We start from the raw sequence: 18,424 nt of genomic DNA, 5'->3' as shown, positions 1-18,424 counted from the left end.
TCACATGCTTTAAGGAAATAGATGTGGTTCATATAACCATGCAAATCACATGCTTTATGGAAATAGGTGTGGTTCATATAACCATGCAAATCACATGCTTTATGGAAATAGGTGTGGTTCATATAACCATGCATATCACATGCTTTATGGAAATAGGTGTGGTTCATATAACCATGCAAATCACATGCTTTAAAGGAATAGGTGTGGTTCATATAACCATGCAAATCACATGCTTTAAAGAAATAGGTGTAGTTCATATAACCATGCAAATCTAATGCTTTATGCAAATAGGTGTAGTTCATATAACCAGGCATATCACATGCTTTAAGGAAATAGGTGTGGTTTATAGAACTATGCAAATCACATGCTTTATGGAAATAGGCGTGGTTCATATAACCATGCAAATCACATGCTTTAAAGAAATAGGTGTGGTTCATATAACCATGCAAATCACATGCTTTAAAGAAATAAGTGTGGTTCATATAACCATGCAAATCACATGCTTTAAAGAAATAGGTGTGGTTCATATAACCATGCAAATCACTTGCTTTAAAGAAATAGGTGTGGTTCATATAAACATGCAAATCTGGAATTCATATCCATCAACGAAATTTCACTGTCATAAATTATGCTGCATCAGTGCCAGCCAAATTGCCAAACGGTCAGACACGCTGCGACATTCGACATATAAGGTCCCAAATTGTTGTTTAAACAGTTATATCTATAGCAACGCTGCCACACTACAGTCAGGCAATGACACCAGTTTAACAAGATAACCCGGTTGGGTTTGGATTATAACGAAGAACATCAAGGATGGTAACAAAACTATATGATGTTTATATATGAATGATTCAATGGAAACGATTATGAACATTTCGCGCGCATGCATGATCCAGATGATGGACAATTAACATAACATACACGAACCTAGTAGTGTAATGCAATAGAAGAAACAAAATTTAAATAGTACACAGATTTACGATGCAACGTGATTTCACACAATGAACCCAAACAATTTAAGTAGACATTGACCATATTCACACAAATAGCAATAAATGATATGTTTCAATGAAATATATGCTTTACGCAAATAGTAAAAATGTTGCGTTCCTCACAAATAGTGAAATTTATGAAATATTGTAAGCTTTACTCAAATAATAAAATGTTGCGTTTCACGCAGATAGTGAAATGTATGGAAATAATATGTTCTTTACCTTCTGTGCCCGAACAATATGTCGGGAGGTTTTATGGGCCAGCACCAATGGTCTGCCCCTCTTAGTCTGCCTAAAGATTCGTTCAACATTTTATTCTCCGCAAACTGGTTGGTCCAAAAGCTTCTGCTGGCAAATAATTATCTCCGTCAGCAGAAAACTCGGTATAACATAACCCAAATTAGCCACGGCTAAAGGACACTTACATTACTGTGCATATGTGTACATACAGCAAATCACTCCGTCACTCTTCTAATTCAACAACTGGCAACCAGTCAATCGACCGTCAGTCAATCACTGTTCAGACAATCAATCAGCTGAAAATATACCCAAAGCCGTTTACTACTAATGACACTGGCATGTATAATAATAACACGTAAAGGCATTATGGACTGGAAACTTGAATTAATTCTTTCATACAAATGATGTTATCGGGACAACTTTATAACACGAGAAACAGGTTCAGAAGTAAAGCTTCGTCTGATAAGAATCTTATAGTACTGAAAGTCACTTAATTAATTGCAACGTTATTGCAAATATAAATTTTTAAGTTAAATCACACAGAAGTAAATTAGGAAATAAACTATAACATTGCAATACACGAAACGATTCAGTTACCAAACATACAAAATAAACATGGTAGTACATTACTTATATCCTATAATACCAATAGGAAACTAATATATAATGTACATACCTCTACAGCTGGAGATTGCGAATCGTTAAAATAGACTGATCACTGAAAAGACTTCCTCGAAATGTGTCGTTTTGCTATACGGTGATGTAGTTTATACGCCAACTATGTAGCCATCCATCGTCTGTGCGCTTGATGAATCTTGGTTTCCCATCATACACACTTCGTTCGTGCAGCTTAGGATGAACCAAACTCATTGTTTCGAAATGCTATGCGATATATAAAAATCACTTTCGAGTAACATTGTACACAAAAAACGAGTACGCTTATTTAATAAAACGTTAGATTTAGATAATTCCCTGTCAATCTGCAGTATGGTGCCACACTACACAACTATGTCAGCCATATGGCTTCAACGTTGCCAGTCCTATCAGATATATGCTGCCAGCCTATCGGTTATGGTACCAGCGTTCACAGCCCTTCCAAGTACAAATAGACAACATAAGTCATCACATTACACTGAACAAACGCTAAAAGTACCAAAAACTAAACATCTTTTAAATCATAACCATTAAATAGAAAAACACTAAACATAAAGACCCATGAAGTGCACTCTCAATACTTTTTCTACGTCAATATGATGTTCCGCGTCTATTGCAGGCTGCTAAATATCCTATCGCGGCCATTTATGATTTACCCAACGTGAAGGATATGACACCGCTGACCGTTACCGTTGCAATATTTATCTCCATACAAATAACCCTTGAAGAAGAGTCATCATGCAGCTTCATCCAGTTGGTGGATTTCAGTGGATGGATCCTGTGCACAATAATATGCAAAAGGACGTCTACGATCATAACATCCACGGCGACCACGAATACTTCTTTTAAGTGGACCTGAAATATTCTGAGTATATAATTGAGGCACACAATATGTATCCGCTGAACCCAGAAGCGGTCTTGGTACCCCATTCTTGGTCCTACCCATACCCGTGCTCGATCATTGATGAGTTCCTTCCTTAAATACACAGAACGCTCTAAAATAGTATCATGTCATTGGACCAGACAACCATTTACTGTAGTTAGAAACCTGCACTGTAGTTGTACGTGCGATTGGGTATGCGTGTCGCCAAGATCATGATGTCATTCAATTTCACCAGCGCGACTGCAAGGTTCAGTATGTTTAGATAAATGCAGACCTAACGCCCAAACATCTTTTATATTTTGATTCAAAAGGGTTTGAAAAATGTACAAGAATTTGTTGATAATTTAACCCGAGTTGTCCGTCAATAGCAATGTTGTTATTCGACCCCGTTTTGATAGCGTTTGGGACTACCTGGTGACAATCATAAAAATTATAGATTGATGAATCAAATGGCAATTTTTTTTTGCATGTTTATATAGACGATGCTCTTTGTTTCTAAAATCGATAGAGATGTAAAATCAAACGTGAGGGTGTGCGAATACTATACAAAGTTTCACCTAGATTAATAACATAACTGTAAAATTGTTATTATGCTACATTTAATCGTGCTAATATACCTATTTGTGGAGTTATAATAATTTTCCTTTATGTCATGCATAATATCTTTGTTGTACAACGTTTTGGCAAGATGTGGATTTACTTTTAAGTTTTAACTCCATGTTATTGTAATCTAAATTTCGAAAGTAAGTTTTTGTGCTTAGGGTATCTGCTTCCAAATTTTCTTTGTTATTTATCAAGCACTTGCATGTTAATATCTCAGGTGTACACTGATGTTTTTTGGGAAATTTCCTATATAATTATTTTATAGCAAAATGATACGGTACCTGAGAATGACATGAATATGACATGAATATTTCTAAATCTAAGGTTCAGTTTATTTCGCTTCTGTCCTTTTACATTTTTTTCATAGAAACCATGCTCCAAAGCTGGCTACTTTAACAATTAATATTGTGTTTGTATAAACTTCTACCGACAGTACTTGTACCTTTCATTTTATGTACAAGATATGCAGCACAACCGTGGACTGTAATTGTAGAAAGTACTTGTGTACAAACAAAACAGTAAAGCTGTAATTCTCCTCCTTTTGTAGGTCAGTAGTATACATTTGTTTTCTAATGTATCCTATTTATTGAGAAACGTTTTAAATTGTTATATTAGCAATTTATATTTGTAATGCTTCTGGCGGTAGTATAAATTTTAAAAATTATTTTTGTCAAACTTTTTGCCCTTAAATTTGGGAATAGTATTTGGTGTTAACTTTATGTATCTGAAATAATTTATTTGATATTAATGTGTGACTTATCAACTATGGGATCGGAAGTAAATTACTGTGTTTTTCTTTTTCTTTTATATCACACACAAAATATAGGTTTGAAGCCGGAAGACCGATTCCTCAATCTACTGAGTACGATATCACTTGCAATGTGTATGATAGTCCAACAAGTTGCAATGCCGAGGTTTATACCTACGTTGAACCCCAAGGTGTGTCATTCCTGCCTTTTAAATATAATTGTGCATTATTTCTTTTCAAAAGCAAAATTATGTAAATGTAGAGAGACATGGAAGTCATTATTTCATACCCCACTTTAATTTATATATATATTGACAATATATGTACAACGTAATTTTCAAGTATACATTATATCAAATGCAGACTGATTTGTAACTTGTAAATAATCCGAATTTTCAATCAACTTGACCTGACTAAACACTTCACATTTTCACACAAACGTGCTGCTAACAACGAATCTACTCGCTTCATATTCATTCATAGTACGAAGCGTTTCTAATTTCAATGATGCAGTACAGATGTATAATTAAAAATTGTCTTTAGGTTTTGATCAAAATCCGTCATGCCTCTTATCTTTAGATCTATATTAGTTTTAAGCAAACTTAGAAGATCTGGTGCCATGAAAATAACATATTTTCTAAAATCGCTTCTCTTTGCAGAAATAATAAATGAAAGCAACGAAAAGGCAGTTGCTAGGTCAGTACGATATTTGATCTTGTATTCAGCTCTTTAATTTTTTATATCATGCAGATAAAATGTACAGTCCTGATTTTGAAGGTAGCACAATAAATTATTTGTGAAGCAATATATTTGTTTGATAGGTGTTAGAAAAATCATGAGAGTCACTTACAGATAATTATGCAGTTCGTATCTACTACAGTGTACGACTTGAGTAAGTTTAATCAATTAACCGAATCAATACTTCTAAATCAACACAAATGTCACTATGTCAGTTCTATGTTCAAGATAAGAGAAATTTCGTTTGAAAGTGTTGATGCGAAAATGTAATAACACCAAACTAGTGTACTAAATATCTAGGTCTAAAGTCGGAAGAGTGATGCATCCAGATCCCCTGACCAATGCCACTTCTCATATCAGTGATGTGTCAAGGATGCACAAGGCTGAGGTACATTCATATTTAGAAGTGCAAGGTGGGTATGAGTTTCACCGAAAGTGTTAGAGGATTACTTTTGAAATCAATAACCTTGAGAACAGCGAATTTTGTTCTCAAAGAACATTAGTTTGTATTACATAATGACCTATTTTAGTCTAGTAGTGCACGTTATTTATATGATAAGTTTGCATATAGGTCAGGATCAATTAGTTTATAGTTTACGAATTTTCGATTTTTCATATTTTTTATATTACATTCCATTAGTGTCTGTATCTAGAGATATATTCAAGAAATCTGCGAAAGCGTACATGCTCTCTACATATAATGTTATGTGCGCTGATAATATTGTATTATTAAAGAGAAGTGCATTATTACATGTCATGCATAACTCGTCTAAATTCCTCATCTAATTCATTAATTATTAGTGATGACTGACATTTATAAAGTAAAGATATAAAGTAAATATAATCACTTCTAATTTCGATTATATCTTTTCAGACTGTACAGTGGATCGTATGGAAGAGACACTCACTAAGTCAGTATAATATTTGTCAAAGTAAAGATATGGTATTCTGCTTTCAAAATCACCCATTATTTTCTAAATATAACTTCTAGTCTTTTCTTTTGCATAATGCATATCTAAATTATAAAATTGAAAGTTCAGTGTACAGTGAAGGAAACGTCCAAGAAAACAACAATAATTGTTTATTATGATTTGCATATGTTCTGAACGGGTTGTAGTCTTCAGCTCTAATGTGATATAATTGAATCCTACTAGTCCACGTCTTCAGTGCACAGCTCTGTCTTCCACCAATATAAACACTATAGAAACACGTCTTTTATGTACGCCGGAAGCCTATAAGTGTCACGTGGAAATTAAATTCTAATCTATTTAATATGAGTTAGTATCTCGTAATTACCATTTACTAACTCGTATTCACGAGAAAATTAACTCAAACATGCGACTAAGAATCTCAAAGTTAGGAGATATATACATCTTATTTACGAATTAGTATCAGCTGACTTGCGAAGAGTAAGTCATGATCATGACATAGCAAAGATGTATATCAACATGATGAATGTATATTTCATTCAGTTCTCTCTCTCTCTCTCTCTCTCTGTATATATATATATATATATATATATATATATATATATATATATGCATATATATATACCATCTTAAACAACTACGAAAGAACCAAAGTCCCATTGAATTAATGATGTTGTTCATCGGAGTCCCAGTCTAGATTTGCAGACCAAAGTTCATTACAGTGTGCATTTCTTTGAATGGAGAGAGAGAGAGAGAGAGAGAGAGAGAGAGAGAGAGAGAGAGAGAGAGATCAAAGTTGGTTTGGACAAGGATGAGAATTGTTTCTGACCTTCATCTCCATATGGTACCAAAGGAACGTTGAAGGTTTTATTTGTACTTATACGGCGGCCACTATATGTGGTGGAGGAATAATCCAGGAAACCCCATCAAGGAACCACCAACCCTCGGAAAGCATGTGGCCAGCTTTAACACTTACGTTAGCCGAACCTGAGACACGAACCCACGGACACACGGACATACTTGAGATGTCAGTGATTGATAAAAACGAGCGCCTTTCATGAAACAAATCACACAGGTTCAAAGTGATGAAAGTACCAATACTTATGTGATGCGAACACTATAAATGGAACAATATTTTAGTACTTTGTTGGCTAAACAGGAATAGGCAAGCTTTGATGCATTTAATAATATGGTGGTTGAAAATCAATCAAAACAGCATGGATAATTAATTGTTGAAAGAAGCGAAATGAGATTATGATAAGGAAGATAAAACTAATGACGTTCATAATGGATTTAAGTCTTTCTTACACTAGGCAGATTTGCTATTTTGGGGTAATACGTCATTTCGTAGGGCAAGATAGGTTAAATATGGCAGCCAGTAAGAACTGCCGACAAACGGGAAGCTACTGCCAAGCTTTCTCACATATCCATATTAGATGTGACCTAGATTCGAAAATATATTGCTGCATTTTATATCTGGAATCTCGCTCTCTGTTTGAGAGTTGGAGGCTGAAGTAAGGTTTTTTTCTTGCTGTAATTTAAGGAGTGGTGATCCTTGTTGCCCTATCAGCATTCCTCTTGGCTCATCGTTTGGTACATTTGGATGATGGGACCTGCTTCATTGTACCCTGTATTGGATGCGTGGATTTAGAGCCGATATGGGCTTTTAACACTTCTCAGCATGCGTTAGGTGTCCGGTAGTTGGTGTTGGCCACTTTTCCTTGGCTGCATGTTCGTCCTCCAAGATATCATCATATTCGCTGTCGGTGATATAACCGTCCCTTAGCGGGATGTTCTTTCGATCTATGCCTTGGGATTACTAGTACATACCATCGTATTCCATGGAAAACTAACATTCTCCAAATCAAAATTGTCGCTCGTTGTTACTTACTGAAAATGCCGCTAGGGCAGGCCTTGGCATATATTTGCAGATAGGGTAGGCCCTGGCATATATTTGCCGCTAGGGCAGGGCATGGCATATACTTGCCGCTATGTATGCTAAGTCAGATAACCTTTCTTAGTAGCTGAGCATTTACTCTTCAGTGCAATTCTAAGAGAGCTTTACCTTTGCTTGTCACAAGAGTATTGTTGCCAGTACTATATATAAATTGGGTTGTCGGCACACTTTTTTCCCTGCGTGAAAAAGTGAACGATGCCCCTTTGAGATATACTACAAAGGTGTGTGTTATGAAACGTCTATGCGTATTTGTTGTATGCGTTTTCAACTTGTAATAATTACAATTTTCATAAATTAAAAGGATTTTCTGTAATACGAGAGTGATCTGGAATTATTTACACATCGATATATTATGGAACTACCTTCCGTTTTTGTACTGTTTGCAATATGAAGAGAAAAAAAAACAAAACATTGCAGACACGTCATTGTGTAACGATTGTTTCATCTCTTTTTTCTTCAGCAAAAAATATATAAAAGACGATTTTTATACTTTTTCAAATATTCGTTTATTGAAATGCATAGTGTACAATTTGGCATTCATCTGCTACATAGTCGCGTACAAAATTGCCGATTACTGGGATTTTTCACTGCAATTTTCTGCGGAGTTTTTTTAACAATTACATGACAAGGAGTTAAAATAAATAATAGCAGCGATTGAAGCAGAAGAAGACGGATTTGTCTAGAATGTGAGTGATGTTTAAAACGCTGAAAATGAAAAGAATAACAGAGTTTGATAAGTACCCTCACATAGCACCTCGGTCACCCTAGCCATACACAACAACAAATTAATAGCGTGGGAACTGGGTGAGTCAATTGTGAGGCAGCCGAGGGATATAAACCAAGATTCGAGAAATTATCTGAGGAGGATTTAAAAGCTATTGAAATAAATCAATACTCAGAGGATAAAAATGAAACACAATATGGGGTATTGGCATTTTCAATGGCATTTTTAAAAAAGAAATTATTTTAATTTTGTTTGCTTATTTAATAAACGTGAAACGTGTGTGAAAGTTGTTGGTTTGGTGAATATGACCACTTACAAAAACATAAACACAAATATTTATGAGACCATTATTCAAAGAGTAAATAAACGATTTTAAATGGTAAAACTACCATCTCTACCAATGTGACTTAATAACATTGAAAAATGTATATAATAACCCATATAGGTGATTGTTTTGCTAATTCAAATTATTTTGGATGTGTAGCCATTAATTCTTTCCAGCACTCCATCACTGAACTATGCAACCAAACAAAACATATGGCCGGTTTTGATGGGAACTCAACATTTAACAACTGCACATTTAATTTCAGATTAGGTAAATGAAAGGTGTCTTGTTAAGTATTAACGCTGATGAGAAAGGTATTCCTGTATAGGACACACTGTATTTTTTTAAAAAAATATTGAAAAGAAATGTGCTTACACCACGGGTAGCCATTGTCTAAAAAGTAAAATGTGAAGTTGCCGAATAAACGTAACTGAGACAGCAGTTACATTTCGTTTGACATTTGATCACTGAACGGGTCTTCCCAAGTATTAACGCATTTGAGAATGACATCAAATGTTATTTCTGTATACAATTTATTTAATTGTTACCTTTATGTTAGTAAGGGATAACATCATCTTGTTCATATTTATATGTTGTTCATTGATAAAATCAATTATAATTTAACGTTGAATTGGAAATTCAATCGAGCACACTGGTACATTCCGCATCAGCTGTTATTATGTAAGGTCGTGGTCATCTGACGTAGCAGATACGACTGACTAAAATTGAACAAGAATGTTGTAAATGAACTAATCGTGTTGCAACCATTGGTAGCCATTGCCTAGGATGTAAAGTATGAAGTTTCTGAATAAATGTATATGTGACGGTAGTCAATATGATCATGTGATTCTGTACAGGTTGTGTATGATGGGGCGACGTGAAGCGGCGAATGAGATGAAAGTAGGCGCTCCTTAAATTGGAATGCACTATTGATAGAATACGTTGATTTGACGATGAAAGGACGAAATCGGAATAATAAGGATTAAATGAGCATGGTTGAGTATTTATCGATGTGTTAATTCTACCTAATCACTCACAAAGTTAACATAAAGTCCTTCGGACTTTATTTACTTTGTGTGTGATTTGGTGAAATTTACACGTCGATACATATGAAGAGGGAGAACAGTTTTTAAATATAGCAATTATGAAGCAGCTCGGAGCGATGAAGCTCTAAAGCAACTATTAGTTATTCAGATCCAGTTTTATAATTAAAATGTTAGTTAATTTTAAAAATGAAAACTTTCAGCTATTGAAAATAATTAAATAAGAGAGCAACTTTATAGGAGGCTTATTTCGACATTTTAGAAGTACACAACATATTAACTAAAGTATACAATATAAAGTATACAAGTATACAATATTTATGATAGAGTTATTAAACATTTGTCAGATAAAGATGTAGATCAGGTGAGTGAAATGACTGATACAATTTAAAACACAATAAGCATAGATCTTCGTGGTGCTGATGAAAAAGAAAAAAATACAGAACTTATATGGAACAATATCAGCCACATAAACTAAAGCAGCCCACACAAAAACCACAACAGCCATAACAGCAACAGCCACAGCAGCAGCCACAAGGATAGTAATAAGTGGAAATGGATCATTGCAGTCAAAACTAAAGGATGATGGTGAAACGGATGGAAAGGAGACTGGAAGTGGCTTCGGTGCTGGCATCAACAACAGCATTCGTAGAAGATGGTGGATATCCTCATTCATCTTCTGGGCAGTGATCTTCTCACGTCAGATCAGTATAAGAGTCTATACAATGATTTGATTGGTTGAAAACAACGTTCAACAGGTAGCTAAAATACATGTTTCAAAACATCTAGCTGACTTTGTCAACTTCTGTCCATGCACCACAGCATCTTACTCATCAAATTCTCAAACGCTCAGGAATCGTTACCTTCGGTCGTTTCAGCATCCAACGTGAATTATTCCACGGCGACTATCATTCCTCTGGGATCGCTATGGCAGAATCATCTTAATATATTAATGTATTATCATATTATGACCACGCACGTGATCTCAGAAGTCACCATGTGGCTCACTAATAAAAACAACGTAAAAATTACCGCTACATGCATGTAAGACGCAGAGCGTTTCCACGGCACAAAATTTTCATCGATACAATAGTAACTGGTTAAAGAATAAAACATGAGATGATTACGTGCACAAAAGCGAATATTCCTGGGTGGATTTTAATCCACCTTATTGTCTTCCGTTACAGCAGAACTTCCCGGTATCGCTTCTAAAGCCTCTCGTATTGTCCTCAAAGCAGATGAAGCTAGCGCTACCGGAGCAGCATCAGCAACTGGAACGGCAGTGGGACAAGATTTAGCTAGTAACATCATGCCACAGTTGACTGTGTCGACCAAGCTCCATTTTCAGCAACGCTCTTCACAAATCTTTCTTTGCAGGCAAATATGCTCTGAAAGAAATTGAAGTAGTTACCATATCAAGTTCACAACATATATTACAGGGTCTTAAGAAAATAAATTGCGTGCAAATACCATCTATTGGTTCAATCGGATCTGGTTATGGATTAAAACGATTGTGGTGAAAACTGTCCAATGGCTCCTGACAAAAGAGTTGACATCTGTGTTATTTCGGCCACACCGCGGCTGTAACTGTGTGATTTTATCACGGTGTTATTTCTATAACACTACCTTAGTATAAATCCGATGTACTTGAGACTTACCAGCGATAATCTTAGGCTGAACGACGACACTCCTGTCGATGAATCCATGATGGAGTAGGAGTACATCGAATAGCAAGACTAGAACATCACCAACCTGAATGCAAGCACGATCTGAAAAATCCAGACGCCTGACGAAGATGAGTACTTGCATCCCCATAAAGCCTTTCTGGACGTCCGAAGGAAAATTCAACATGAAGAGTAGATTATGCAGCAGGATCTCATGTTAAGTTGAAAAATAAATGATGGTAGTTATATACGTTGGCACAATACCGGCTGAACAATCAGTGCGTGGAATAAATCAAAGGCTTTTTACCAAAAGTTAGCACAATACTGAATCTGATTATGTTAAGCGCAGTCTACATTCTTCATGATAAAATATCATTCAACGAGTGTTGTGTGATTCACCTGCACATTTGTATGATGGCTCTGGAACTCACCGGTTTGTTTTGGTGAAACGTGCACATAACAGCTACGTCGATTATTTCGATTCGTTTATTTTACCTCCTCCAGATGAGGTCATATATTATATCCAGTAACAGTCGAAAGGTGCAGTCTATAATTAATTACAATTTTAAAACGTCAATGAGAGCACGTGTGGATGGTACTGCATCGATTGCACCATACTGTGGAAAATCACGTTTAGATGTTATCTGACGACTTTGTGAATAGTGATGTCACTGTTTGAAGACGTTTTAATAACTTGCTTTGGGAAACATAGTTTACTAAAATAGGGTAAATATAACATATAACATTCAACACTAAGTCGAGGTGGATCAATTGTAAAACTAGGTAGGTGATATCAAACCCACAGTGGCGATGGTCAAAAATAATCGCCTTATAACTAAATCGAGGTGTGGAGTATCTGGTTCCAGAAAAACCACACATCGTCGCAGGTAAAGGGATACAGACACCATCTACAAGTTAATATAATTTCTTTGTATAAAACATGAAATGCAGAAAGTACGACGTGGACACAAGCTGAGAAGACTTTCGCGTAGAGAGTAAGCTGTATGTGGGAGACTGTACATGCTGTGAACAACGACAAATTCTCGGTGGCACTGTGAATATCCATGCACTGATCAGAAATCTCCAAGGGCCTCGCAGAGGATGGACGTTACCAATACATAATTATCCCAGACCGTGGAATCCATTAGAAACAAAGCAACTGGATGAAAACGAACGTTATAACGACGTAGAAGCCATCGCGATGATATTTGTAGCAAGATCAACCCGACGACATAGTAGGATGTGGTAAAGTGAAGCTGTGGGATATAAGAGAACTCAAACCGGACAACTTTCAAAGAGCGAGTAGACCAAACTCTTGTACGTGGTATTAAACAAAAAATGAAAAGTCAGCTAAAGTAGATGATCCTTCAGCACTGAAGATGCTGCCAGAAGATCTTCATAAACCTGCATGTAAATATTTTCCACAACTCAGAGTCATCGCAGTCGCAGCAGACGATTCATGTTCTGCAGACCTCGTCGACATGAAAGATTACAATGCGTATAGCGATAATTTAAAATATCTCATCACGGTGATCGGTGTATTTCGTAAATATACATGGATGGTTCCTCTGAAAAACAGAAATGGAAATTATATCCATGAGGCGTTTGATAGCATGGTAGGTGCACGCAGACCCAATAAATTATGGGCAGATCTTAGTAGTCAATTTCATAACAAAACCGCCTCAGACTGATATAACACAAAAATAACTATGCCTATTTTCAACACTCTCACAATCAAAAATCAAAGCGGCTGTTTTCGAGAGATTTAACAGAACTCTTAAACATCCCAGCGTTATTAGTGCTCACATTATTATGAGTATTATTATTATTATTATTATTATTATTATTATTAGTATAAGTATTATTATTCGTTAGTTAGTAGTAGTAGTAGTAAAGGTAGTAGTAGTAGTAGTAGTAGTATAGGCATGTTATAAACATAAAGGAAATCCATAATACCCGTCGTCGTTATTATTATCAGCGTCAGCATTATCTCATTTTCTCATGACTCACAAATTAGCTATACTACGTTGCATATCCACAACCACACATATCTGAGACTTTATCCACGAAGTTAATTGTCTACAAATTATCTATACATTTATATTTAAAGCTTTTTACCTCTCCTTCTAATCCTTTTCAATAATCTACATTTATATTTTTTATTCGCTTGCTTGATACGTTTTCCAAGTTCGCAAGAAGATGTGCTAAACATAAGTAACAGAAAAGAGTGAGAAGCTAAAAGTATTATAAAATGCAACAGGTCATCTATTTCCCTTGAATACCAAGTGAAAATGAAATAAATGAGCTAACGGTTTTGGGAATTAAATCCCAAAATAATCATAGAATAGCAGACCAAATCTTAATTATTAACTCTATGAATAATATTTAATAGAACTCCAAACAAATTAAACGCCGAAAGAGCTGATGTGTATGTGATTGCTCGTAAAGTGTACATATGCCAATAGTATTTTACTGGATAAAAATCATATAGTTTTAAGATAAAATTCACTATAATTACCAGAGAACGTATTTGTCCAAAATTATTATTTTTATATGAGAACTTGAATTTCGTAAGGAGAAAACACTTGATGAAAATTATTTGACGAAATATGTATACGTTATATACACTTAAATTATTGTTATGAATTTAGAGTAATTAGCCTGTGTCAAATGATCTGACTTGCTTATATGTTCGTCTTGAAAGTCTTATTAGTTGACTACACTAATTTTCAAATATATCCTATATTTTTTTGGCGAGATGATCGGGAGAAAGACAAATCAGCAAACCATTATATAAATTTAGAATGCCTCTTATGGTTATATCTTTTTAAATTTTACGAAGCATACCATGAAAGGAAAAACGTTTAAATTATCATTTATTCAATTATATAGCTGTAAAGCAACAACATAGACATGAAATAAAAAAACATAAATGAGATATCGCAATAACCATGTTGTTCTGTATTCACTTTCGCATGGCTATTACCATATCTGTTCCCCAGCATGCATGGCCAAAATCATCTTATCCAGACTATTGTTCCCCTATGTATTTATAGAAAGAAATTATATTTGAACATTATTGGAAGAGCATGTTTTAAAACTACAACTAAACTATTTTATTTTACACCTAGGTCTGAATTGGGAAGAGTGATTGTTCAATCTCCTTTGAACGATGCTACTTGTTACGATTATGAAAGCCCAGTGGGTAGCCTCACAGTTCAATCCACCTATGACTCTAACGGTGCATCGGGCCGACAATAGAATACCCAAGATAATCAAATGTCCTTGAAACTGGGAAAAGGCACGCTTTACCAAAACAGAGGCAATGTTGTTGTTTTTTTACCAGTCGGTGCATATGTGTGTGTGTCCGTGTTTTCGTTTCCAAGGCCTCTTGAAGTGGAGAAGTTTATGATATGCTCGTACAGCTTGAATACATTGATAATAAACGACACACCGTCATCTTACTTAATACAATGTTTACGTGTATATAAAGTTGTGCTAGGCGGACAAGGACATATTTTATTGACTGCAATGAAACATTAACATGACGAACAATGCATCAGTGCATCTGTCTTTAAAGAAGAAAGTTTGATTTTCTCTTTCGTCTTCCAACCTATTTGCTTATTTCATTTAGGAGTATCTTCTGATTGGATTGAGACAATGAGAAAAAAAAGAAATAAACCAATACAAAATATACCTTTAGCAGTTTCTAGTTATTTTGATGGCGAGTCAAAACATTGCAAGAAAAGACGACTTGTGTCCGTTATAGAGGGTCCTGGTGGACGTTTAGGCATAACTATTGCCATTATTGTAAAGTGTAAACAAGATGTTTAGCTACATGTGTGTTCAATGTTAAGCCAAGTTTATCTATCAGAGGAATTTTCCTTTGGAATTTCAAAATATTCTTTTACACAAATTGTGAGTTTCGTAAACAAATAGTTGTATTCCTGGTATTGATCTTCACTGAATATCTACACAGCGTTAAGTTCAAGATGAATCATTTATTTAAATCATTCATTGAAGGAATTATTCTACCCAAAGTAATAACTGCACAAAACATTGCGACTGATTCTGCTTTATGTGTTAAGGCAAGAAGGAATAATTCTTAGGTAAACAAAATCATATTCCCCGCTGCTGCCCTTAGGTCAAAATTGAAATTTTCTGAAAGTCTGTGTCTATTTAATGGGATATTTCATTCTCGAAGTTTCTAAGATCAGATTCAAGACTTTTTCTTTACTTCAGTTCGAACTTAGCATGTTTGCTTATAATATTGATTTACGTTAATAGATATATACTTTGCTATGATATGGAAAGATATTTTGTTTAAAACAGTGATTCTGATTTAATTTTGGTACACTCGGACGTTACAGTTTCCATTTGGAACACACGCTTGAATCATATTCGGGGCACACGGGCTTATTGGAATTCAAAGAACATTTAAAATGTTTAGAAATTCATAAACCAAAATACCTTGTTTTTTCTTCTGTCAGTTTATATTTGAAGAGAATAAAGTAAATTTGTGTTTACGCAAAAGATGTTGCATTGTTTTGTTATTTAGTTTAATCCCCTAGCAATCACTTAAAGCAGACAATTATGAAGTTGACTACTATGTTATTCATGGATTTTACTTATAATTTCTAGGTGAAGGGCATCTATCCACCATTTTAGTGATGCAATCCAAGAATAGAAAGATAGTCAAATAGGTAGACAAAAAGTGTCTAGATTAATATAAGAGAGATGCAGTGATGCAGATCAATCACTGCATGAATCAACAAAACCACCTATGACAAATTGTCTTTACTCGAACTTAATTTTCTGCAAATCCCCACCTGCAAGATTTCTTATTTGAACTTGGAATTGTCGGAGATTTGTCAATTCCACTAACATAGTATCGAACTCGGATGCACTCGTTATTTTATCTTCGATAGCCACCAAATACGGTATAATAATTATGTTAATATTACATTGTCCTGTTGCAAGAGAGATGAATTCGTGAATGTAATCGTATCGTAACTCATCCGCACAAGCTAAATAGACCGTTTTCTAATAATACAGCCCCAACAATACTTCCAACTGGTGCATACATGATAGTTGTTGTAGTTGAGGTTCCTGTAACACTACGACCGACAATTGTTGACACAACAAGACCAAAACTGTATGTACGACCAGACGCGCGTTTGTACTGTACGATCAACGCTTTTCTCTTATGAATTTCATCTCGCAGCTGTTTATCGGCTTCGATAAAATTGATGGTACAGTATGGCTTTATTAATGATACAATAGCGTAGTATAATTGTTCGACAGGCAGACCATGTCCTGGCTGATGAAGCTCGTGTTCGATATGCAAAACGCGCTTGTAAACATTTGCTTTTTTTACTGGTATATGTGTAACACACTCGTAGAAAATATCTTCCGGGGAATATTTAAACACTGAGTGCTTTGTTTGTCAAGCACCCTTTTTATTTAAAGAAACCTACACACTACGCCTTTAACATGTACATCTACCAATCGTGTTTGTCCAGTAAATATTGCTCGAACAAGTGTGCCCTTGTTAAATGTTGTTTCAGCTGAGCCAATGTTGGTGTAGCATTCCCTAGTGAACATAACCAAGGTGAATACAGCGGTAAATTCCAGTTAGTCTTTCCTTTTGCACAAAATATACTATCCGTTACATCACAAATAATACTATCCATCACGCCACTATATCAACCAACGTCCCTATTCTAATAACATAAGCACACAAACTACTCTCACATACCTTATAAACCACTAAAACTTTATACACTCTATCCAAAAAGAAATGGGTGAGCTTAGAATGCAAGTGAAGGAAATGAAAGCAAACAAAATATAATCTCACATACCTTATATACCATTCAACACCCCATAACAATAATTTTCATTACACCATCTATTCCCTTCGTCACAGCCAAAAATATCCAAAATTAGTCACGTGTCAGCTCATCTTGGAGTCTATCAGAACTAAATAAAATTTCGAACAATATACAATACCATAATCCAGGCAAATATTATCCATCACATCACCTGAACAATACAACATCTCATTTGCATTCACACCCTGTAGACACACTATCACAAGCGTACTGTATTAGATTAAAGTATAATAAAAGCAGATGCAATCTTACAAAAGATGTCATCCTTTAAGCCGCAGAAAATACTATCCATTACACCACTGTACTATCCAATATTCCAATACCATCCAACACCGTTCCAAACACTATTCAAAACTCCTCTAAAAATTATTTTATGGTGTCAGTGTCTGCGTGTGTGAATATTCATCTAAAGTTTATAAAATAAAGACAAGACAATGTTGGATGAACAGACTGAAAAATTTTTCCACTTCAATGCCTCAGGTGCGTACGTGAAAGAAAACATACACTCCATTTCAATTATAACCAAAACATTACCCAGAGGGATATTGAGATGTGAAGAAAAAAATAATGCATTCTCAATACAAACAAAATGTTCCATTCATACTCTAAAACATCAGGACCAAGAGTCACTTACTTTTTCTTTCTGGTTTATTATGTTTTGGACGGGACGTAACAATAAAATTTCACCATACATGATGGCCAACACATGGAGTGATATTCTCCATTTTTGGCACAACTTCTTCTTCATCGTCACTTTCTTCGTTTCTTTTTATCCCCTCTGCTCATCATTCTCTTGTTTCTTCTATCTTTTCTAAGGACACTCTGAAGCCCAGTGTCCTTGCCCCTGACAGCGTTAGCAGGTATATTACAGGTAATCGCTTTTACCGGGATGAATTGAGCATGTTGGAGACAAATGTTGATATATCTTAACGATACAGCAAACTTCATTACACGTTTAACCTTTCGTATGACTCTCCTCAAATCTCAGACCAGAAGGGTACGTTTTTGTGGATACTTTCGTTTGTGAATTACT

The 18,424-nt window shown here is 35.2% G+C and overlaps 1 protein-coding gene across 1 annotated transcript in view; it reads left to right on the top strand.

The window, feature by feature from the left end:
- The window catches only part of LOC149795962 (uncharacterized), a 75,695-nt gene extending 59,660 nt beyond the window's left edge, over positions 1-16,035 (top strand). The window contains exons 13-17 of the mRNA XM_089963902.1: positions 4,199-4,311; positions 4,780-4,816; positions 5,159-5,271; positions 5,733-5,769; positions 14,632-16,035. Coding sequence (XP_089820028.1) covers positions 4,199-4,311; positions 4,780-4,816; positions 5,159-5,271; positions 5,733-5,769; positions 14,632-14,761 — 430 coding nt within the window. The 3' untranslated portion in view covers positions 14,762-16,035. The remainder of the gene's footprint in view (positions 1-4,198; positions 4,312-4,779; positions 4,817-5,158; positions 5,272-5,732; positions 5,770-14,631) is intronic.
- Positions 16,036-18,424: the final 2,389 nt, after the last annotated feature.

Source organism: Sinohyriopsis cumingii, chromosome 7, assembly GCF_028554795.1.
Source record: "Sinohyriopsis cumingii isolate HCF-2022 chromosome 7, ASM2855479v2, whole genome shotgun sequence".
In the NCBI taxonomy this organism is placed as follows: Eukaryota; Metazoa; Mollusca; class Bivalvia; order Unionida; family Unionidae; genus Sinohyriopsis; species Sinohyriopsis cumingii.
This window is presented reverse-complemented; position numbering and strand designations above follow the sequence as displayed.